The following is a 24,707-nucleotide window of genomic DNA, read 5'->3' as shown; positions in this document are numbered from 1 at the left end:
AAGAAGCAGAGCACAGCTGCTGTGGGAAGATTTATTGTTGGGACTCAGGATAGTTGCCATAGCTAGACTTGCTTGTTGGCAGCTTAGGCTGATTTACTGGCTAGCTAGAGCATTTCTTAAGAGGAGTAACTTCTAAGGTAGATTCCTGGGGTGCATTTTATATATTTGTTTTCCTTTGCAAATCTGTTCAGAAATTCCAATTAGTTCAGAATGTAGCTGCGCAATTATTGGAATGATTCAATGTGTACATTTTACATCAAACCCAAAAGTTTTTCCTTTGTTTGCTTTTTTGGGCAGGACCCAAAGGTGCTTTTTCAAGAGGTAACTGGATTTCCTTGTTTTTCTTTTTCTTTCTTTTTTCTTCTCCGGGCAGGAGTTGTAATATTCAACCTTGATAAACTGGGCTCAGATTATTCAAGGTATATCTTTCTCTTGTCAAGTGGTGCTAGAGGTGGAGCTCTTGCCTCACAATCAGGAGGCTGTGAGTTCGATCCTTGGTAGAGGCAGCTATTTCTCTTTCTGGGCACACTGAGAATATATCTGCTGGAAAAAAACCTCCACATTGGCAACAGGAAGGGCACCTGGCCAGTAAACACTCAGCTCCATTCAGTTGCCCAGACTCCACCCCGCAAGGGATTATGGGGTCGTTAAAAAAAGGATCATCTTTCTCTTGTCAGTCTTCCCACACACTGAAATAGGTTAGTTCTCGTTGTCCCTTTCTCCTCTGAGTTCCCAGCAAACAGTGGAGAGCAGAATTCTGCCAATAAGGACAGTATGTTTTACTGCATAGGATAAAATTAAATCTTTCCTGCCACAAATTAGATGATGATGATGATAATGATGATTGGCATTTGACATTTTTAAAAAAGGGCATTTTGTATATTTATGTTATTAGTGTGTCAGCCTTCATCAAGAAATCCAGCAGAAGAAGGAGGCAGAACGGGGACATAAAATGAAATTAAAGAATTCCAAATGACTCTTAAAACTTAAAATACCAACTGCACAGTATAACAAATATGGTAGGCCTGTGGCTCACGATATAATTTCCTCTGCCTGAGAGAGATAAAATTGTTCTATGAGAACCTCAGGGCCCGTGAATTTTATTCTGCAAGTCTAGAAACAATTTGAAGACATATAGTTGGTGGGTTAATTGATTCTAGATTCCAACTTCTTTTTTAAAAAGCATTGTTGCCACTGTTCTTTCAAATAATTAGAAAGCCTTAAAAATGAAAGTTGTGGCAGAATGAAGAACAAACCAAAAAGCCTTTTTCTTTTCTAGCACCTACTGAATATCACAATTTTTGTAGTTTAACCAAGTAGATTTTGGTCTAAAATTTTAAAACTATCTTATTCAAAGCCATCCAATTCATTTGCCTATTTGTCCCCCTGAAGAGAATATTCAGGATACATTCATCTGGTTTTTGATGCTGGGTATCTTCTAAATATGTAGGTCATAGGAGACAAGCACTAGCAAAATTTGTACAGATGTTGTTTTATTTTTATAGCTCTCCTCCATTTACTGGGTGGCATTTCCTTCAGTGTTAACAACAGAGGTTAACTGCACACAGACGTCTACAGGACTCTTGCCAGATTTTTTTTTTCTTCCCTTTTCTCAAAACCACCTTTAAATATATTTCTTGGCAGTTTGGTCATTTGCCCCTCTTGGCTGCAGACTGTGTATGAGAATTTAGGCTTAATTGGCTCAGTATTCATCTGGAACCTTCTTTTGATTTAATGTTTCTGACGAATTGCACGCAAAGCGTTTTACACCATTCCAAGCAGTTTGAAAAATCTGGATACAAAATATCTCCCATGCTGGGAATAATATGCTTGTGGTCTCTCTATAAAAATATGTTTCTCACAAACATATGTTCTGTGTGCTCTCATCTGCTGTGTGCCTCAGCCTTTTTGTGTTAAAGATTTGAGCAAGAGTGATTCTGAAAGACTTTGCATTTTTCAGTTGGCTAAACAGCGCTTGGTGGATGCAGATGGAATCATTAACCCAAAGGCCTTCTACATGTACCTAACAGCCTGGGTTAGCAATGATCCTGTGGCCTACGCTGCCTCTCAAGCCAACATCCGGCCCCACCGTCCAGAATGGGTCCATGATAAAGCAGACTATATGCCAGTAACCAGTAAGGAACCTTTTATTATAATATCTTGCTATTTATTCAAATGTCTCTGCTTTTCCTTCCAGGCTTATCAGCTTTTAAGTCCACTGACATTTTCCAGGACTCTGACTATAAACAAAATAATATATATTGCTTTATTCTGTAAAAACTCAGGAGATAGATGTGGTTGTGTAATGTAGTAGAAGAATGCTGTACTGTAGTAGCATTTTGGGAAAAAATATTTAATAGTTTATATCAAAGTTTAAATCTTGCATTAAGCATTTCATTTCAGTAGGGCAAGCTCATTTTATAAGTAAGGGAAACCTAGTTCCATGCAGATTTTTTGTCATTGGGAATGATTGCAGGTTTGTTTGGAATCTGTCAGCAAGCAAAGAATTTCTGGAAAACTAGATTATTCTCTAACACCTACCTTGTATCTGTGAACTGTAAGAGTGGGGATGAGAAGACATCTAAAAGAACTATATCCATTTTCCTTGCATTTTTCCTCAACCCGCTCTAAATAGCAATACTAATTTAATGTTGTTTTGACACTTGATTTATTGGTTGGGCTGCTAGCTAGTTATTGGGTGGCAGGCGTGAAGGAAGAAGAGAAGTGGTATTTACGGCAATACAACTGGATAACAAGGAAATTGTCCTTCTATCTCAATCCTAAAGCTCTTGGGCACCCAGCCAAATCGTGTCTTAATGAAAATTTATAGTTGAGATTATAATAGGGCAAATCATGTTTAGCAAGTCAAGGGAATGACCCTGCAGAGTCAGGAACACACAGCTAGTTTGCTCCAAAGCTAGTTATAAAAAGCTTCCTTTAGTAGGAGAAAAGAATGGGTTGTATGGTGGACTTAGCATTGCTTTCAAAAGAGCATGAAAAATGTAGATATGCCATGTCATTAAAGGATAAAAATTATGTATTTCCTGAATTAACCACTTGAAGTATTTAATCTTTCTTTGACTGACTCTCAAGGTTATTTTCAATAGCCAGAGAAAATGTAACAAATGTACAGTACTGGCTAATTTTAGCATTCAAAATATTTAACTGATAATCCTGGCCTTATTCACTGCTTCATTGTAAATTGTTGGGATTATAGTGCTGTCAGCAATACAAGGATTTCAGAAGTATTACCCTTATATAAGAATGGTATAAAGGTACTTGAGATTTTGTAATCCCCTCAGTTCAAATATTAAACATAATTTAATCTGCAAATATTTGTGAGGTTGTCACTTAATGTGGCTTAATGTTTGCTGATAGCAAATTGTGAAACAAAATAGATTAAGTTGAATGGATATTTTCAAATCCTTTCCATCCTAGTAGTTCGGCTTCCTATCTAAAATACTTTAAATAGAAGTATTTTATGCTTTGACAGTTTGTAAACAATGTGGGTACTTTTATAATATAACTTGTTCCAGGTTAATAGGAGAAGTTTAGAATATGGGTACAGAATTAATTAGTTAAAGCAATGACAGACAACCTTGTAGAATCATAAAGGCCAAAATGCATTAGAGCATCAACTTTCATGATCTGGTTCACATAAAATTAACCCACAGAAAATATGTTAGTTTATCTTTGCTTTTACGATGGACAAACTTACCAACTTCTCTGAAATTCCCTACAATGTGCAGTAATGTTACAAAAATCTACTGTGTGATGATAAAAAAAAAAAGTCAATTCTGAAGGATTTTTTTTTTCTGTTTTGAGACAACGAGGACTCCAGCCAAAAAAAATTAGTGGTTTTAGAATACCGCTGCTATTTTCTCTTTAGAATGTTCTTTTCGGGATTTCTTTGTAGCATTCAAATATACACTGCATAGAATCCAATGGAGGCATGCATGAATGAAATCTGACATACCCTGTGCCTTTTTGTTATTCAGAGAACTGTATGTGTGGCATTTCACGGTGTATCCAAAGTCATATTTAAATGTAAATTACTACACTATGCTACTATGCACTACTATGCTAACACAGGACATCTAAACAATCACACTCATCTTTTTCCTTCTACATTCATGATTCTTTCCATGTGTATGTATAAAATATTTATATTTATATTTATTGTCCTTTCCCCTCCTTTCCTTAGTCCCAGAAGCTGAGCCTATTGAATATGCTCAATTTCCTTTCTACCTCAATGGACTGCGCGATACTTCTGATTTTGTGGAAGCAATAGAGAAAGTGAGAGCAATCTGCAATAATTATACTAGCCTTGGCATTCCCAGTTATCCAAATGGATATCCATTTCTCTTTTGGGAACAATATATAAGCCTTCGTCATTGGCTCCTCTTATCCATTAGCGTGGTTCTGGCCTGCACATTTCTGGTGTGTGCCCTCATTCTTCTGAACCCCTGGACAGCTGGGATCATTGTAAGTCTTTGTTGAAGTCAAATTCCTTTTAGCCTAGCTCTAACTCAGGAAGGTTTTGTTTATGTCTGAGCTACTAGTGGAGTGTGTATATTGCATCATTCATGATATATTTATTCTACTTCTTGAGGGGGCAGGTTTTCTTGCTAAAGGTATATGCTGTAATAGCCTTAATATTTTGACCCAGTATTAAGTGGAAGTTTTAGAAATAAAGATGGCTAAAACATTTAGCTTCATCTAAATACCCTAGAAAATAAAGTAAAAATTATAACATGTTTTTTTTAAAGTATGTACAGTATGTATTTGTAATGGACAATTTTGGCTTTTGGAATCATTTTCTTGTTTGAAACATCTTCATTTAAACCTATACAGCCTTTTGCTGTTAGTTCTCAAGGTTTCAGGGATTCCAGATGAGAAATGCAAGATAATCCCCAAAGCATGGCTCTCCTTAAACTGCACAGACTCTCTGAGCACCTGAGCACCCATTGACCTCTAATGCTAGTATAACTCATTATTTATAACATTTATAGGTTGCTCATTTTACCTCAAGGTAACCATAATCCTAGACTGTGGTGGGTATTATGCGACTCTTTCACTCTTGAGGAGTCTGGTTGTCGTTAACAATGTTCAACTCCAACGGGAGAGAAGAATGTGGCATAGTGCTGCCGAGTGTAAAATAAATAAATAAAATGGTGAATATAAACTGAATAGACAGACTACTTTTGTATATGTTCTGCGAAGCACCAAATGTCTTTCAGTACACTAGTATTCTTTTCAAGCAGAATGTTTGATGTTATTCTGCCTTAACTTTATGAACTTCTCTGCAACTTATAAAATGGTAGAGGTAAAAAATGATTACTGGGTTTCAGCCTATAGATTTGTATAACAGGTATGTAAAAAGGTAAATGTTTAGTCTAGAAGAGCTGTCTAAAGACTTGGCTGTGTATGTTATCAGTCATGAGTCATTAGCTTATAAAATAATTTATTGTGATTCCAACAGAAGTGGTTTTGGGTTATAGAAAGGAATTCTATCATTTGTACAGAATGTTTTGACCTCCTCCTACAGTTATCTACTTAGTCAAAATCTTGTATCTTTTTATATATCTATCTCAGTACTAGGACTGAATTAAGTAGAGGGTGAAACATTGCAAAAAAAATGGAAGACTAACAAAGTTTTAGATTGCAGTGCCAAATTATAAACTTACCTTCAGAGGAAATTACTATATGACATTTCTAAGGATATAGACACTTAACATAATAACTTAAGGGTTTAAAAAAAATAATAAGCTAGTTGTGCTTTGCATCTATGCTTTTGTTTCTGCAACATGATAAATCATTAACCACCATCCAAAATCTTTTAGGTGGTTGTACTGGCTCTTATGACGGTGGAACTCTTTGGCATGATGGGTCTAATTGGAATAAAACTAAGTGCAGTTCCTGTTGTCATCCTGATTGCATCTGTTGGAATTGGAGTGGAATTCACAGTTCATATTGCTTTGGTAGGTGGCAACATTGCTTCTAATTTCTGACATGAAATGTGTGTGTGTGTGGGGGGGGATTGTTGTTGTGCAGTTGTTCTAAAATCAAGTACAAATTTGCATACCACAATATGACCATATAAATAAATTGCAAATACTTTGCATGCAATAGCAAAATGTTAAAATGTTTACATATTTCTTAGTTATTTGTTTTCTTATGTTTTCTCAGTTAATTCATATAAACTAGAAGTATAAAAGTATGTCACATGTATGTTTAAATGTATGTGTTTTCCTTGTTTTGTTGTTGTTGTTTTTTGAGAAGTTATCAAGAGGTGATACACACACACACACACACACACACACACACTCAATTATTTTTCTAGATGAATTCATAAACTTTATCTCAGGCATCTGGGATATGTATACAATATTATAATCAAATTGGTTTGTCTATTACCCCCATAATGTTGAAGATTTTTTTGAAAATATATTTAAAGGGATGAGGAACTTCTACTTTGGGGTGTGTGTGCTTTTATATGTTTGCACAAATTCTCACATATTTATATTTACACTGGTACAAAGCAAATACCAAGGCTTTAAATTAGGAGTAATTTTATAGCATAATCAATTATGCCTATTTCCCAAAACAGATGGTTCTACATACTCATATTAGTGTATGTGGAAACATAATTTTCTAGGTGCTAGTTTTCCCATCTGTGCCATTTGAGTGATGAAAATTTAAGCTATTATGTGAATTTCACTATCTCCTTGGCACCTACAGGAGGGTGTTTTAAACAGCACTAATTGTAGATTTTTGTTGTTGGAATTATAGTTGAAGATGTAACAGGTTAAATATCCTCTCCCATGCATTGCAGATTTATGTCTGTCATTCCCTCTCTGTCTCTGTCTCTGTCATACACAAACACACCCTAAAAGTAGCACCAGGTGCTATTTTTTAAAATGCTGACATACCTCAAGGTGATTAGTTTACATCTCATCTACTTATGCCTTTTATCTCCATGCCCCTAGTCATTTGCTACCAAAATACTTCAGGCAGCTGTCATGTAAGAATTAGAATAAAGCTACCAGATTTCTTTTAGAGTATTTTTCTTCCAGTTTGTGTCTTTATTTATTTTTTAATTGGATGGCAGAATTGAGGATGGGTGGCCCCTTGATTGAAAAAAACAAAACAAAAAAAGGTATAGAAAGCCCTAACTGCTACCTTTGTTTGTTTGGTTTTTTGTAGCCCTGTTAAGTTAATGTTTTTTGCCACTTGCCTTCTACCCCTTTTTAAAATTAAAAAACTGCCTGCTGATCTAGCACTTGGATGTCAGCTTTCTAATATCACAATGGAGCTTTACTTAAAATAGAAGACATATTTTAAAAGCATTCTTCCAGAATCACAACTGGAAATGAAAAACATTACCAGAAGCCTAAAAGGGGAACTACAAAAGTGTGAGGATAGCTGGCTGAACATAAAAAATAAAGTCATACAGAATATGAAATATTCAGTATTTAGCTATCAATAAATTGCAGTATATAGTACTTAAAATGAATTTTTGCAAATGAATATTTCATTCATATCTACTCTCCCTTCTCTTTTCCTCCCACATCTCACAGATGCATTCATTTTAGTGTGCTAAAACCTACACTGCATGTTTTTGTAACTCAGAACTTATAAAATTCAGTGACTATTGATCCATCCATTATTTGCATGTACAAATCCCAATTTCTGTCTCTTTAATTTTTCTATGAGCCCAACTACAATGTACATTAATTCAGTGCTGTCCAGATGTTCGGAACTACAACTCCCACATGTCATTGTCATTGTCATTGTCCATGCTTCCTAAGGTCAAGGGAAGTTGAAATCCAAACCATTATGTACAAGGGCTCTGTATATATAACATCAGAAATACATTGTCTTATCTAGCTGATGTTTTGCTGTATTATATTGATATATAACAATCTGTGATATAACACCTTTTCCGACCTTAGATGGTCAAAAAGTACAATTAAGGGAGTGTGATTACACATTTTAAGAATATAAGGGTGAAAGGAACTCCAGTATAAATATTAATGTAATTAATACTGTAATGTAATATATTAAATCATTATCATCAAGTTTTAAATGGAAGAAAGATAAGACGTGTTAAATGTTAGGAAGAACAATACACAGCATCAGTGATACCCTAGTTCTGCTTATTAGGTGAAATGAATGGAATTTTAATAAAACATAAAACAGGAAGAAAGAATAATGAATATATTCTATAGATGTGCATACTAATTAATTTTTTTTCTAGGCATTTCTAACAGCGATAGGAGACAAAAATCGTAGGACTATCCTTGCATTAGAACACATGTTTGCACCTGTATTGGATGGTGCTGTGTCTACACTACTTGGCGTGTTAATGCTTGCAGGATCTGAATTTGACTTTATTGTCAGGTAGAGCTTGCTTATTTTCATTTTTCCCTTTTGTTTTATGAGAACAAAATGAACCTCACTTATCTGATTACTTAAATGTCCTTAATAATTAAATAATAAGACATGTGGATAAGAGAAGCAATATTCTGTTGGGCTGTATGTCAGTGTTACACTAATGAAGAGCAGTTTTATCCAAATTTGTCAATGAAATAAAATCCAAACTACATGGCTGGACACCAAAAATTGTCACAACCTTTCAAGTACTCCAGAACTCTTCTTCAAGCAAAAAGCAAGGAGGATATAAGAAGCAAAACCCCCAACAATTGGCTTTAAATTTTACAATACACTTTTTTTCTTCTCTATACTTTATTTTATAACTTCTTGCTTGATAAAGAGTTCAGAACTATCTGCCCCTGCTTGTTATAAAATGTTGCTTTATTATAATAAAAGCACCACCCAATTATGGATTGTAGGCAATATTGTTAGCAGAATATTGTTGCTTTGTAACTGTTTTTCTCTCTTTTGTCTCCTGTCTCGTCTAAAGGTAGAAACAGACTTCTCCTGTTTCTTTATTTCTGAACAAGGAGATCCAGTTATTTGCTTCCTTTTTTCCCAGCAAGCTTTGGACGGTCTCAATTTGAGTTTGGGAATTTCAATATTGAACTGGGTTAAGGCGGAGAGAAAGGGAGAGATGCAGCCGCCCTAATGGGTGTGGCTTCTCACAATTCCTAATTTATTTTGCCTATTTCTGCTTTGGAAACTTGGACATTTCTATTTGCCTGCTGTTGTAATAACGTAACATGCCTGCAATCTTGTGGCTCCACTTTTACTGTACTGTGTTACTAGTTATTTTAACCCTGCTTGCATTGCAGGTGCTGAGAAAAACTCAGAAAGGCTCTTTAGCAGCCGAGCCTTTTATTTAATAAAAACATTGTGTTAATCTCAAAGACTACCTACTGCCAGTGGTTAACCAGAGATGGCCTTTCACCAAAATTGTTTACAACAATTTATATAGAAAATAATTTTGAGTTGAAAATCCTATAAAACTATAAGCACCCTGGACCTTTCTCTCCCCGCCCCTTTTTTTCCAAACTAAAGGTTATAAAAAGCTTTTTCTGACCAAAATTAAAGAAGAAAATTAGAAATGAATGTTCAGTTAGCAAGATTATAGGATGTACTGTAAAATCCATAAAACCGCCTGTTGGCCTTTCGGTTAGACCCTAAAGAAAGCTGGTGGATTTAATTAAGGATATTAATTTCTCAGATAAAAAGAATCAAACCAATTCTTGCTTTAGGAGAACTCTCTGGAGAGATGCTGGAAATGGATCCTATCTGCCTCGTAGGCAGAGTTTTTGAGCAGAAAAGCAACTCTCTACGGTATAGCATTGCAGACAAACTAGAATAAGATGAATGGATATTATGAAAACAACCTATTGTTAGTATTAGATTGCTAAACATATAAAAGTCAAAAGAACACCACAGAAATGTAATTTCTCAAAACATTTTGAAATCATATCTCTCTTATATCTCCAAATTCGAAGCTAGTTTACACCTAGCTTCCCATAAGCTTCCTCTTACTTCTCCCCTCTGTTCAGTTCTTCATTACATTCCTGCATCATTTCTCTCCTCAGTGTTTACATAAGGTATTCCAGATGTGATTTCATCATGAAGTAATTAGGATTTTGAGTGCTCAGCCTCAGCAATTGGGCAACTCTGAGCCTTACTGTGTTTATACTGGGTAGAAGAAAATAGCAGAGCAGAATAGTAAGTGGTAGAAAGATGTTGAAGAGCAAGTTGTCTGCGCCACATGGTTTACCTTCCCCTGTTTGCCTCCCAATTGCCAATCTGCTTCCATTGATTGTGGTAAGAGATGTGTTTCAATCTTATCTGTTGGAGTAAATATTAATCGCCTCTCAATAGCTTCTACCTATAGAACACAGGGAAGGGCATTGCCATCTTATTCTTTACTTCAGGCAAGAGATTGCTAGTGATATGCGTTCTTCATTTTTACCAGTGGGGCTTCTGTTCATATTTTATTGTGAGAACAGAACACCACACAACTAGTGGTCAGTACTGCCCCTTAGGTCTCCATCCTTGAAAAATTACTTTTTCAAAAAAATATTTTTAGTGTCTTAAAATTGAGCTTGGCTTTTGTTATTTCTAGCACAACCTGGGTTTGGTTTAGTTTATTTTCCCCCTCTCTCTCTCCCTTTCTCCGTCTCTCTCTCTTTCTCTCTCTCTCTCTTTTGAAGATGGATGGAAAGTAAATAAGCAAAGCTTGGGCATTGTTTCAAGACCCGAGAAAGGCTGCATTTTTCCCTTAAGGAATAGAGTTTAAGCTCAACAGCACATCTGGGTAGAGGTTTTATACACTCAGTGGTCAGATCTGTAATCAGCCTGTTTATTCTAGAGCAAGACTGATGAGATGCAATTGACTCCAGCAAGTCTTATATGAAGTTGCGTATGAACTCTAGTATAAAGTTGTATTCATTTACATTAGTGTAGGAAATTGGTTGCTTGTTTTCCCCTCCCCTTTCCACTAATTAAGACCAGAAACTTACAGATGTAATACTTCCATATCGGGAGGATAGCTGTAGTCTCTCCCCCACCCCCCCCCGTTTAAATGACATCATGAGCAAAACTATTGACAAAAGATTTGACTCATCTCTCCCTTCTGTTCCTTTCACTTTCAAACAGCTGCCTAAAATCTGCACCATAAATGCATCTTTGGGTTTAGCCTTTTTCTCCCTGCTCTCTCCCTCCCTCCCTCTCTTTTTCCTGCTCCCTATCCCATCCCCACTTTCCCCCATGCTGGATATTTTCTAGCCCAGCTTTCCTCTTGGCTGGCAGGTTTGCCATGTTATTCATGAAGGATGCCAGACCTTAGCCCTCAATGGTGGGAAAGGACAAGCACTTGTGCACTCTCCTCTTCTTCCATAGTCCTTCAGCCTTTATGTTTGAATTGGGTGACACAAAACAAGAGCGTTCAGAGATGCTAAATTGTTCAACAAAAGATTAGCTTGCAATGTAGCTTGGCTATTGAAGAGGGCTCTTATGCAATACAATGCTCTGGCTTACCACAGAATGGCTTGCATTTTCTTTGCAAAAGCGGGTTCCTGTGTTTAAAAAGGTTGCAATTTGAGCTATTTGGTAAAAGTGGAGCTCACAGAATTCAAGGCGGAAAGTTATGATTAATGAATGACAAGGAAAAGCCTTACCTGATACACTAGAGATTTAATTAGAGATTCTGCTGTTAGAGCAGGAGCATTTCACACTGGATTAGTTGCTGGGAGAAGTGGACTTCTTTCTCCTTCTAGGCTAAATTGTTTAAATTCTACACCCTTCACTTCATTTGTTTGCTTCTGCTGGATTTTCACTAATGGAGGGCCTCTTTCATTGTATTTGTGCTTTCAATCCTTTCAGTCATTCAGTTTGCATTCCATATTTTTATGTTTGTGTAACACGTTCATAAATAACATTACATGCTGAAAGATTCTGGCAAATTAACAAACTTTTTTTCTTTCCTTTTTTGAACTAACACTTTGGTTGTGGAATGTAGAACTCTCTAATCCAAAAGGTAAAAAAGAAAACAAAATTGCATGCTGAGTTTATTCATTAAATGGAAAAAAAAGAATGTTATGTTAGCATGCTTGCTTGAATATTTAATGAAAGTACTGTGTATTATCTGTCTTGTCTTCTATGTTTAGTATTGAACACACTTTCTGATTGTAACTGTTTATTTCTTTAAATGTTTCAGGTATTTCTTTGCTGTTTTGGCGATTTTAACTATCTTAGGCGCTTTGAATGGATTGGTGCTGCTTCCTGTTCTCCTTTCCCTATTTGGACCGTATCCTGAGGTCAGTATTATGCTCAATAGAAATCCCCCCCAAGTTCTGTTATAATGATATCTATTTTGTGCTTTACTATTTTAAATTATATTGCTTTATAATATTTATTACTTCGATAACATAATTCAAAATCCAAAACTTAAATTTATTTTACAGATCTAACTTTTCTGATGTGGAAAAGTAGATTCTGAAGTAGAATTTTTATCAACAGTTGGAATTGGATATGTATTATTTTATGGTCCAACTATGGTTATCTTTCATTTGTCTTGTGCCTTGTGAACATTGAACATTGAAAAAAGGGGAAAAGGCAGATAATACAAAAATTCACAAAGCTTAAATATATATCTATTAAAGTCCTCTATACATCATAGCTAGTGCCCCCAATTGATTACTATTAATCAGGGTTGACTTCATTCCAGTACTTGCAGCTACCTCTGAGGCAGGTCATCTTCCCTTTTTTCCTTTCTCCTGAAACAATTTTTTTGGGGAAGAGAAGAACAGATGATGACATCAAGTTTGGTCGGTTGCAGACCCAGAAGAGAGCTGCCTGTTTGAAAAATAATGTACTGCATGCAGTATTCATAGAGAAGATGTTACAGATAACATTCTTCTAAACACAAATTATGTACTTAAACAAAGTACTTGAAACAGCAGATTTTTTTAAAAAGCATGAACTCATGGAAGAATCGTCATCCTAATTAATTCTTAGGTCTGTTAATGCTCTAATAGCCATTTTTTTACTATCTTGTCTCATTCCCATTCATCCCCTCATAACACCAACAGAACTTTTCTCCTCAAATCCCATTCTTTCAGAATTTCTTCACAATTCATCCTTTGTTGTTTTATTGTTACTGTTCATTAGAATGTTATAATAAAGATCCCCAATCTCTGAATTCCTTTTTTCATACTCACCCGGAATCACCATATGGTGGCAATTCATACTTTTTGACATATATTTTAGCCCTTTTTTTCATAATGAACCCACATCTACATGTATTCATCAGCTCCAGTCTAAAAGATGAGACCATCCTTATTCAGATTATTTCCTCTTCCTTTGTTTCATAGACACTCCCTTCCTGCCTTTTTCCTTCCCTCCCTCCATATTCCAAAACACAATCTTTCACATGTCATATCGATCCATGTGTTGTTGCTGTGGTGAGGAATGGGGGCTATTATATTATTATATTAATTTATTATTTGATTGTTTTCTTTCATTAGTTTTATTTTTATATATATGACGTTTTATATCCTTGGAAGCTACCTTGAGTTGCCATGTGTGAATAGCGGGCAATATAAATTTTCACTTTCACTTTCTTTTATAGCTTTAGTCAATTGAGACTTTTACATAGTTCCCTACTAATGGCAAAGACAGTTTGAGTGAGTTCTGGTAGATTTTGATCAGAATGCCACAAGTGCAATCAATAGCCAGTTTTACCCCAAGCATACTTATACTAGTCTATTAAATTAGGAACCTAAACTGCTGCTTACCTTCCAAACTGGCATATCTTTGGTATCCTACCAACTAGCAGGTTCAGGTTCCTCCCAACTAGCAGAGACAGTGAAAAATTAATTTTTTTTTATGTTTTTCATTTTTTTATCTTTTTTTCTTATTTACTGTGAAAAATTATTGAATGAAAAGGAAGGAAAGGAAAGGAATGAGTGAATGTGGAAAAATATAGGGAGAAAATAAGTTCTGTATTAAAAAATATATTAGAAGATTGATCAGTTGATTTTTCAGTGATCTGAACAGGAGGTGAATGTAGGATGGGTAATGTGGAGGATGCTTCAGTGAAAAGAATTATGCTACAGACTGTCACAGAACTGGGTGGGGTAACAATACTTGGAGGTATGAAATAATTGGAGCCCTTTTACTTCATAACAACAGCAACCCATGTATCGTGCAGTAACACAGTTTAAATAACAGTGTATCAAATCTTAATACATATTATCTTCCTGCACTGTTCATCAAGGTTTGTTAGGTGGAAAATGGAAGCAATTTGTCTGTAATTTTTCAAAGACTGATTGTGGGTATTTCTCTAATCTTGAGAAAATGCCCCAAACTTTCATTGATTTATTAAGAGCTGTAAAAATGTTATTCTCAGGTTTCTCCAGCTGATGGAAGGAGCAGACTACCTACCCCTTCTTCTGAACTTCCTCCAAGCATTGTGAGGTTTGCTGTTCCACCAACTCATGGTCAAAATGGCTCAGATACATCTGATTCCGAATACAGTTCTCAGACAACAGTATCAGGAATCAGTGAGGAGCTACATCAGTATGAGGGTCCACAGAGAACTGGAGGCCCAGCCCATCAAGTAATTGTTGAAGCAACTGAAAACCCAGTGTTTGCCAAATCCACGGTGAGTAACTGAAATCCCATTTGATATTTAATTTATAGTACCATTGATCCCACATTCCTATTGTTAAAAATAATCCTGAAGCAGGGAATCAGTTCATTTCAGGAAAGAATATTTATAATAAATTAAAATAGAAAATGGCTATAGTTAAAAATACTAAATTATAATTCTTTGAACAAGGGACATTGTTAGGTAATATCTGTTTAGAAATTTCATGTGACTATAAGTGTACGGAAAACAGTAATTCAGGGGTGGGATTCTACCAGTTCGCACCTATTCGCTAGAACCAGTTGTTAACATTCTAAGCAGTTCGGAGAACCGGTTGTTAGAAGATATTACTGGCCTAATCCTGTAAGGAAGGCAGGAAGGAAACATTCTGGTGTTGCTTACAGAAACTGCCTCTCCGTTAACCCTTATTACATTCTTGGCAGGCCTAGACTTCCTGTCTCAGGAACTTCTCTGGAGTTTTTTTCCCCATCTTTGCTGGTACTTTGCTTGTGTGGAGTGACCATTCAAAGTTACAATGGCATTGAAAAAAGTGACTTATGACCATTTTTCACACTTATGACTGTTGCAGCATCCCCACAGTCTTGAGAGGCCAGGCGAGGAGATGCGTGCCTCGATGTGAGTGATATTGAGTTGGCCACACTCAGCCAATAACATGACCACCAAGCCATGTCCACCCAGTCACATGACCACCAAGCCATGCCTACCACCTAAGCCACGCCCACAAAATCGGTTGTTAAAAAAATTGAATCCCACCCCTGCAGTAATTGTTTGTAAGTGAAGGAGATGATTAATGAGCAAGGCATGTGTTCATAATCTTATCTCCAGAACACAAAAAGGGGTAATAATACAAAGTCTACTTTCACCTGTCCTTTAATTGTATTTCTAAATTCTACTTATTACAAAATTCAACTGCAGTAATGAAAAAGCAGTGAAGTGTTAGAATCAGTCCACTGCTAAATGAATATAGGTGGGTTTAATTTGTATATTTTTTTTCTGACAGAGATGTGAGTAGAGAAGTGGATTGGTATGGTTTGGTTGAGATAATTTCCAAGTCAGAAATTGAGTTTTTCCAGGTTCTCTTTCATTAGTATTAAGTAGCCTTTGAATGTAAGCAGTCAGGAAGAAAAAGAAAAACTTCTAGCTGGAAGTTGACACAAGTGATGAATATTTATCAAAGTATTTTTTCCAAACCATGTCCAATTCATATTTATCTTTGAACAAGCTAAAGTAGGAGATAAAAAGGGATTCTTTTCTTCTGCTTAGCTTCCAGTGCTGCTTCTGAGATGAAGAATAGGTAATTAGAGCCATAAAAAACAAGTAGAGTCAGGGGCATCCATAGTGGTGAAGAGGAAATCAACAGGATCAAAATGGCAGGCGTGACTGGGCAATTGAAGGCTCGTCCTGTTACATGAGAACAACATACACTAAAAGGGGGCAGGAGTTTGAGTGTCTGGCTGTGCCAGGTATTTTTGTATTATTGACCCCACCTGTGGATGCCCCTGAGCAGAGGTACACTTCTGGATCAAAAGTATTTGATTTAAAAAGATGCTATACTGTACATATTTTGAAGTTTGATTAGTTAAATGTGCCATCTCATTAGTATTTTATACTTGCCAAAAAACCAAGAGTGTTTGCTTATAGAGCCACACGAGAAAATGTTTCCATTCCACTTTTTTGCAAAAGGAGAAACTACTTAAATGGATTAATGAGGACACACCTGAGTGAGATTGTGGAAAGTGATTTTGTGGATGGAGGCACGATCTTTTGTTTTGCTGCGATGATGCTTTGTTGCTCTTTATGAAATAAAAGGGCTATAGAGCAACAATAAATGGAGGCTTCCAAGTAACTTAGCTGTGGCAAAGTAAATTTAATTAATGCAACAAAAAACTGTTTTATAAATCAGATAATAACATTTGGTTCCACAGTATGGCTCAAAGGTTTCCCTGCCCCTTTTTTTTCAGGTGATCCAACCAGAAGCAAGCTATTATCCATCAAGCCCAAAGGTACAATCTAATCAAGACCCCGGAACCCAACAAACATGGCATAAAAGCAAGAAATTGAAAAGAGAACTAAGGGAAGGACTTCAACCACCCCCTTACCGGCCACGTAGAGATGCCTTTGAAACTTTTACTAAAGGGCATTCCTGTTCTAATAACAGGGATTGCTCTGGTCAGAGAACTCGTTCTCAGAACATCAGAAATCCAGCCTTCACTGCCACAGGCTCTTCTGTGCCGCCATGCTGCCAGCCTATCACTACTGTGACTGCCTCAGCTTCAGTTACTGTAGCTGTACATCCTGCTGGGCATAGCCACAATCCTCATGGAGGGAGCTGTCCAGCCTATGAGAGACACCATGAAGCTGAGCATGGACAATTTGAGGATCCTCATGTGCCATTTAATGTCCGGTGTGAGAGGAGGAACTCTAAAATAGAAATCATAGAACTGCAAGATGTTGAATGTGAAGAAAGGACTCATGGCGAGGGCTCAGATTAAGGTAAAGCTTTCCATCTCCAGTGGGTAGCATTACTCACACCATCTGCCAGAGCATGCATAATTGCTTTCAGCGCACTTCTTACCCACCTCTTAGCATTGAGCCATAATTGCCCAGTGGTTAGAATGCAGTATTTCAGGCTAATTCAGCTCACTGTCAGGAGTTCGATCCTCACAGGTTCAAGGGTGACTCAGCCTTCCATCCTTCCAAGGTTGGTAAAACGAGGAGCCAGATTATTGAGGGAAATATGAAACGGTATATAAGTCTAAGTACTATTGCTATAGCCTGCTATAGCTTTAAGCAATTTCTTATTGTATTGAGGAATTTCTAAAACATACAAATGAGATGGGCAATTATATGAATTTAATAAATAAAAAGGGGCTTGAGTCTAGACTCAAATTTAAGAGACAATATCTGTTTTCTGGGTTCACTTGATGGCAGCCAGGGTGATTGTGGGCTAAGAAGGAAAAAGCTTCTTGCTCTTACTGGTGATTGATTTAGCTAACCCAGTTTGAATATGTTGATAAATTAGTTGAAAAGAAGAAAAACAAGTCATTATTTTCTATTTCCCCATTAATGCTACCCTGAAGCACAGGAGGGGTAAGAGGAAATATGTGAGTGAAGCCATAGACACATAGTCCTGGCTCAGCATTATGTATAAGCACAGCCTATGCTCATTGGAGCCAATGAAGGAAGTTATGGAATATAAGATGACAGTACGATATGAGGGAAAATTACAGTATCTTAATAAGGGAACTACTAAACAACAGAGGTGGTTAAATTGTTTTTCTTAGAATTTACTATGTCCACATTAAAGCACTCAGAAAAAGTCCAGATCATATATATAGCTTGAGTGTTTTACACACACACACACATACATCTTGTGACTTTTAATTGCAGCCTTGCCTTGCTGAATGGCTTCGGCTGAGATGATTTATTTATCTTTGCTGAACTTTAAGTGAACAGGGGGGACTCCTTTTTTTGTCTTTATTTGTACAGGGAAATAACTGAAGCAAAGAAGAGGCCAAAGATGGGAGACCTCGTCTTTCCAGAAACGCTTGAAGAGAAACTACTTCAAGTTATGGGGGGGAAAGGACAATGCTGCACCAGGACAAATATTCCCCTTTACTGTAATCTATTGTAAATTTTTGTGAATTATTTCTATAAATATTTAAAAGATGTACACATCTGTAACATACGAGAGAATCGCTATAAAGTAGTATAATCTGGAGTTGTGTTAAACTCCTGTTTAACAGAGTGGGGACTGTTGTTTGTGCTCTGTACTTACTGTACGTTGATTTCTATGCCACAATTAAGCTTAAACTAGTCATAAATTTCAGCATATGTTGCTGCTGCTTAAATATTGTATGATTTACATGTATAATTCTATGCAAATATTGCTAATGTATTAGGATATTTTCGTGTAAAGGTTCATAAATATATATATTTGTGTGTGTGTGAGAGAGAGAGAGAATGTTAAACTATTTTAAAAATTTTCATATCACAGCCCTGTGGTAGTATGAAATATTTCTGTTAACTTTCAAACACGCTATGCGTGATAATTTTCCTTAATGAGCAGATATGAAGAGCAGTTTATTTAACGCTGATGACTGAAGTAGGCATAGCTGTGTGGTTTGTGTACTGTAACTGTTTTGTGGAGAACAGATTATTGTGAACATCTAACATATGCCCTGCTGAAATGAATGTAGCACTGAAAGTATGTGACGTACCTATAATTCTCATCTCTTATTAATGGCTCACATGTAAGAGTTTTGGCCAGAAAATTACCTGTTGTATAACCCCTTTTGCCTTTAATAACCTACCAATGTTGGCTGAGGCTACAAATTTGTTCTTTTCAGTTCAATCAGCATTAATGCAAATTTTCATGGGTGAGCAAATATTTGTAAGATTGCAATCAGTCAATAATTAATTAATAAAATTCCACATCCAGTCTAAACAGCTGGCTCTGTGACAAACCACCAATAATAGTAATAATAATATTATAATGATGATGATGATGATGGAGATGGAGCTTAACAATTGTTAATACCACCATTAAAAAAACAGGAGTGGAATGATTGGGAGCCAGCATTTGTAGGTTCTAGGCTTCTGGTGTATTGTACTTGGCCATGAACAAACTACAGAAACTGCCTCTGCTGACTGCACCGTGGCTATATCTCCAGTGAGAACAAAATAGCCTCTTGTCCTCACTGCATCATCCCACATATTCAAAACAGAATCAGGAAGAGATGCTGGAAACTAAATGGTAAAAAGTTTGGTGTATTTTAGAACTGCACTTGATTGTCATGATCATAGATGGTCATGGCTGCAATATGCAATACAATTGATGTAGTTCATCTTTTTTGTCCCAACATTTTATGAAACTTTCAAGTTAGCCAAACAACATTTTCATTAGGTTATCAGATCTGAAAACACAACCCTTTTAATGTTGTCTTCAAGCTGGCAACCCTGGTGTGTTGTACTATAGGCCCTTTAATCAGGAAGATACCAGGTTGAGAAACACTATCTTAATACACCTTAAGTATTAATAATTTAGATGTTTAAATAAGCATCAGAATTTTCAAATTTGTAATAATAATGAAAAACTTACCATATTAGGCAAAGCCCAGCAAGAAGTAAGATGGTTCATTTAACACTATTTTTATGGCTTTCATTTCTCAGAGTGTAAGAGTAACAAATGTATAAAAGAAAATATAGTAAAATAGGAACGAATTACTTGAAGCAATCAAGTAAGAAAGGCAAAGCCAGAAGACGTAAGCTACACAAATTATCGATACATGCCCTGTATTCCATATAAAACTACATGAACTTGGAAGGTTTTCATCAAAAATTTAAAAGTTTTATCCTTTAATTAAATGTTCTTTACGTTTTCAATTTTAAACATCATTTCTACATTTCAAAGAAAAAATATTTTTATGTAACTATATGAAAAGCGCAGAGTCAGCATGGCTTCCCTACCATCTTTGTTAACATTTAGCATTTTAGTTTAAAATAGTAACAGAGGCTGAAAAATATGAGGTTAATTTTCTCTGCTGTGTCCCGATCTCATGAAAAGAGAGATATTCCTGCGTTTCTTCCACATGTTGCATGAGCTGCCCTTACAACATCATCATATCCACCAAGAGAATTCTCCTTTTCAACAAAACTCTGAGAAGCATGAGAGACAACATGCAAATTGATCTCCTACATATAATTTGAGTTAAAAGCAGGATTATATGCACAGTGATAAAATACACTCTGATAGCATTTGAAAGCAGTTTCTTGCTGGCGCATAGCTCAGCAAATACTCTTCTGAACACACCTCAGTGAATGAAAGCTAATGCTTTCACACAATGCCTGTTAAATTTGAGACTTGTGCTTATCCATCAGCACTCATCAGGCATTTGTTAAGAAGTTCTGGAGCAATTACTTTTATCCAATTAGCCAAGAGAAGCTATGTCTAAAAAACCCTCAAATATTTAAGTGATTTTGCATCAAGCAATGTAACACCTAAATTCAGCTTGATTTAACTTTAGTAAGAAGCAGTGTCGTACAAACCTTGGTAGCCCGTATTGCATGAGCCTGATATGATTATTTCAGTAATCAATCTCCCTATTTAGTCACTGTTTGAATAGAGTAATACTTGTCTTTTGCTCACAGCTTCTCATTCCTCCCTGCTATATATCTGTCATTGTAATACATTAACTAATATGGCCCTTTCAGCTCCAACATCAGTAATACATTGAGGCAGAGTGGTTGTGGATATCAGTCTAATCTGAATTTTCTGAAGAACAACTGGGTATCTCATTGTCTCAGTGGTACGAAAGGCAGGAAATATCACTAGGCCTATTTTGCCACAGAAGCATCTAAATACTCAAATCTTGGTAAAGTCAGATTATAAAGAGAAAGAATGAAACAATCTTTCAAAGTTGGTACCAATTGTAAGCTATATTCTCTATCTGGTACTGGTGACTCAAAAGTTATGACAGTTGCTTAGTTGCTTTCTATTTTTTAAGAAAGGGAGAAAGTGAGCAAGTACAAGAATATAGTTTTCAGTAGTTTTCACCTTAACTTTCCTCAGTGTGTGTGTTTGTGTGTCAGAGAGACACATCTTTTTATTTTATGGGACTGCCTACTCCTTGGTGTATAATATAGACCACATTCTCTTGTCACATTGGCAAAAGATTTCAGTGATCAGCTCTTCTATGTTTTTAAATGATAAATTGTTGATATTTATATTTTTGTATCATAAGAATGTTTTCTTACAGTATTTGTCATGCCAGTTAATAACAAACAAAATGCAGGGATTTTATTTCTATTGGAAACACTATTACAGCTATGTTTTTACTTTTTAATTGAAATTTTTATTTGTATAGAATGCTTACTAATGTTAAATAGGAAGATATATATAACATTTACATTAAGAACTCATTCAGTAGGTTTTTTATAGTGAGAAGTCGAAAGGAAAAAATATTCAGACTGGTTCTCATTGCCTGTTTTTAGCAGGAATGGGTTTGTATTTTCAGTTACAAAGATAAAAGTATGCCATATAATTTATTTATATGAAAATTTATTTTTGTAGTGTACATAGTAGTCCTCAATTCTTTTGACAGAATTATATTTTTAAAAGAGTTTATATGTGACAATGATACCATTATGTTTTGGAACAATGCTGAGACATAAAATACAATGCACATTTTTCATCTATCCCATTTGCAAACAAAATCAAGGTCAACAGTATTAAGGAGAGAGTGGAATATTGCATGTCATTCTGAACTGTTTAGGGTTACCATTTTGTGATCTAGTGTGGTTCTCAATTTTAAATCATAAATGAAAATTTGTACAAACTCTAAACATTAATGTTCAAACACTGATAGAAATTCTAACAAGAATAAAAATATTATAACTTATTGTTTACGTATTTTGCTTGTGGAACATTTATTAAAAATGGTGGCTTGTATCTTCATACAGACTAACTGAAACAATATTCTGGACAACCTTTTTAATCACAGTAATGACCTTAATTGTTTAACATGAAATGTTTATGGTGGGATTTTAAAGACCTGCATAAAGGCCATCTCAGAGTTGCAACAGATCTTTGGTGTGCAGCCACAGATCTATAATTCTGACAAATTGTGGACTGAGACTGCTTTGCTGCCTAGACAATAAAGGGAGTTCTTCATTGAATTCTCAAGAACCAGATCTAATGGATTAGCAGTGTTAGTCGGTTATAAAAAGCAATAGTCTTGTGGTAGGGTGGGCAACCTTTCAGGACCAAGGACTGAACCTAAGATTTTGAAGAGGCTAAGGATCACATCTGATGTGTGAGTAGAACAGGATTTGGGGTAACTTCGAAGGCTTTTGTTTGCTTTTTAAATATGAAATACATATGTACAATTATAGTTTTTTCATGTGTTCCATATTTCAAAATGGGAAGCAATTATCCTGTCAGTTTTCGGTCCACCAAAGGCTGCAAAAAGGGTTTTAACTTTCCCATCCCTACATTAAAACATATATCCAATGATAATCCATCACAATTTCATTTACGTTAATTTTATCCTACATCTGTCAAAGCACAGTGCATAAAATGTGTATTAGGTGTAAACATTTATGCCTTCAATATAAGAGAGCTGAGTCCTCAACAGAATGGCCATGGCAACCTCTCTTGGTGTTCTCTTGGCTCCCTGCCCCATCACCTCTGGCAACTTCAGTAAGCATTCTACAAATTGACATACTGAAAAAAACCTCCACAGTAATACAAAATGAGAATCAACACAAATTAGATTATCAACAAGTAGTATGGAAGTAGTCATGGGAATGATCTGGTAGAAGCAAAGTAAACAGGAACATTATGGTGTCCTGTAACTGAAATTTTTCTCCTCATGGATGCAGCTTCCTAGATTGGATTGTTCAAATTTCACTCAGCATTAATTTGGAAACCACTTTTCCCATTTATATTTCATATCTTTTACACTATTCAATATTACTCTGGTCTCTGTTAAACCTACCTGTGATTCTTATTTCCTTTAACTTTTTTTAATCATTTTTTTTTTTAGCCAGGGAACATTTGTTTAAGGTTAAACTAAACATGTAGCTACATGCTTTGACATAAGTGGCCACTTCAGAGTGTCCCTCATTGAGAAACTATAGTGCCCTAATTATACAAGGAGGTGTGCACTTAGCTGCAATATAAGTGATTCTCCTCAGATTCTCAGAGGAGAATCTGAAACAGGTTGATTATAATGAACTATCACATTCATGCCATACTTTAATTCCTTTTAGTGACTAGCATAAGTAATAAGAATAATACAAATAATTAAGTCCTGGTCTAAATAGACTTTAGTGTAATAGGGTGTGTGCGCCAGGAACTGTGGCACAAGTGGCTTTGAAGTACTTTCTCCATTCCAAATTTTCACAGTTGAGTCCAATCCACAGAAGCTCTGGGGAAGTCCATGTACACTCTGTTTATAAAATGTGAAAGGTGAAAAGCTGATACAGTATTGTGAACACTGATAAAAATGAAGAAAAATGCTCACATTTACAGCAATAGCAAGGAAAAAAAAGGAATATTGCAAGGGAATCTTCATTTTATAGACTTTGATACCTTCTGAGCAGCAGTTTCGCATCTGAGGTAATTCATATCAATCTGTAATATAATTATACCAACCACACAAATGGGGCAATTGTATCATTTGTATGACATTATCACACAGATGATATAAATGGCCATAATTAAGTCCTGTGTTTAACATGACATTTGTAAAGAATAAACCCTCAATTGGTGCATCAAAAGTAGAGTATACTGTAATTAACTAATTTTTTGTCTTCAGGTCTACTTTGGGGGGCCTTTTGTTGCCAAATTAGGAAAATCGTTTATATATATGTAAGGGCACATTTTCTCTGCAGGAAAGTTACCAATATTGATATCACAAACTAAGATTAAGAACTGAATTATTTTTCTTAGGAGACAATAGGAAGCAAATAAATATTAAGCTATGTTTGTTGGTAAGTGTGGTGGTAGTTAAGGAGTTGTATTTTGTTTTAAGCTTTTACTTGTTTTATTTTTATTTTTACTTATATTCTTAATCTTTTTCTAATTTAAGGTGTCTCTCATATTCTATAGTTTGGCCAAAGATACAATCAATCTGAAACGACTAAGAATTTAGGTTACTTCTTAATATGAAGATGGAACAAAGCACACTATCCTTTTTTAAGTGCTAGATTCATTGATTTATCAAAAGTATTTCTTTTCCTGTCACAAGGGAATTCTTATCCAGTATTTGAATTTTTTAAATACATTTTTATTGGGTTATAAAGTATTATAAAATGAAAAATACAAAATACAAAAGCAAATATGAGGACAGGAAGAGGAAAGGGGAAAGGCAAAGAAAAGTGAGGAAGGGTAAGGAAAGAAAAAGAAGCATTGACTTCTCACTCTGTCTGTTACAGTGTAATAAGGCAATAACAACAAATCACAACTTTTTGTTTTACTATAATAGTATGAACCAGTCATTTCTACAAAAGTCCAGAATCAAAGTTTCATTATTTTCCACATCAAGCATGAAGTTCAGAAGTGGTTTCCATGTGGAAACAAAAGTACTTATGTTCTTTGAGCAGAGTAGTC

At 35.6% G+C, this 24,707-nt stretch overlaps 1 protein-coding gene across 2 annotated transcripts in view; it reads left to right on the top strand.

Annotated features, from left to right (window-relative positions):
* PTCH1 (patched 1) overlaps positions 1-21,993 on the top strand; it is a 99,952-nt gene extending 77,959 nt beyond the window's left edge. Inside the window, exons 17-24 of one of the 2 annotated variants that reach the window (XM_087957902.1) lie at positions 1,961-2,135; positions 4,205-4,485; positions 5,844-5,981; positions 8,261-8,403; positions 12,140-12,239; positions 14,333-14,587; positions 16,555-17,086; positions 18,083-21,993. In XM_087957902.1, coding sequence (XP_087814028.1) covers positions 1,961-2,135; positions 4,205-4,485; positions 5,844-5,981; positions 8,261-8,403; positions 12,140-12,239; positions 14,333-14,587; positions 16,555-17,085 — 1,623 coding nt within the window. In that variant the 3' untranslated portion in view covers position 17,086; positions 18,083-21,993. Of the gene's footprint in view, positions 1-1,960; positions 2,136-4,204; positions 4,486-5,843; positions 5,982-8,260; positions 8,404-11,941; positions 11,960-12,139; positions 12,240-14,332; positions 14,588-16,554; positions 17,087-18,082 lie in introns of those variants that run through there. The other variant, XM_087957903.1, reaches the window with a different exon arrangement.
* Positions 21,994-24,707: the final 2,714 nt, after the last annotated feature.

Source organism: Notechis scutatus, chromosome 2 (assembly GCF_049901735.1).
Source record: "Notechis scutatus isolate UNSWTSFEM ecotype Mainland chromosome 2, rNotScu1.2, whole genome shotgun sequence".
Taxonomy (NCBI): domain Eukaryota; kingdom Metazoa; phylum Chordata; class Lepidosauria; order Squamata; family Elapidae; genus Notechis; species Notechis scutatus.
Note: the sequence above shows the minus strand (reverse complement) of the source record. Positions and strands in the feature narration are given on the sequence as shown.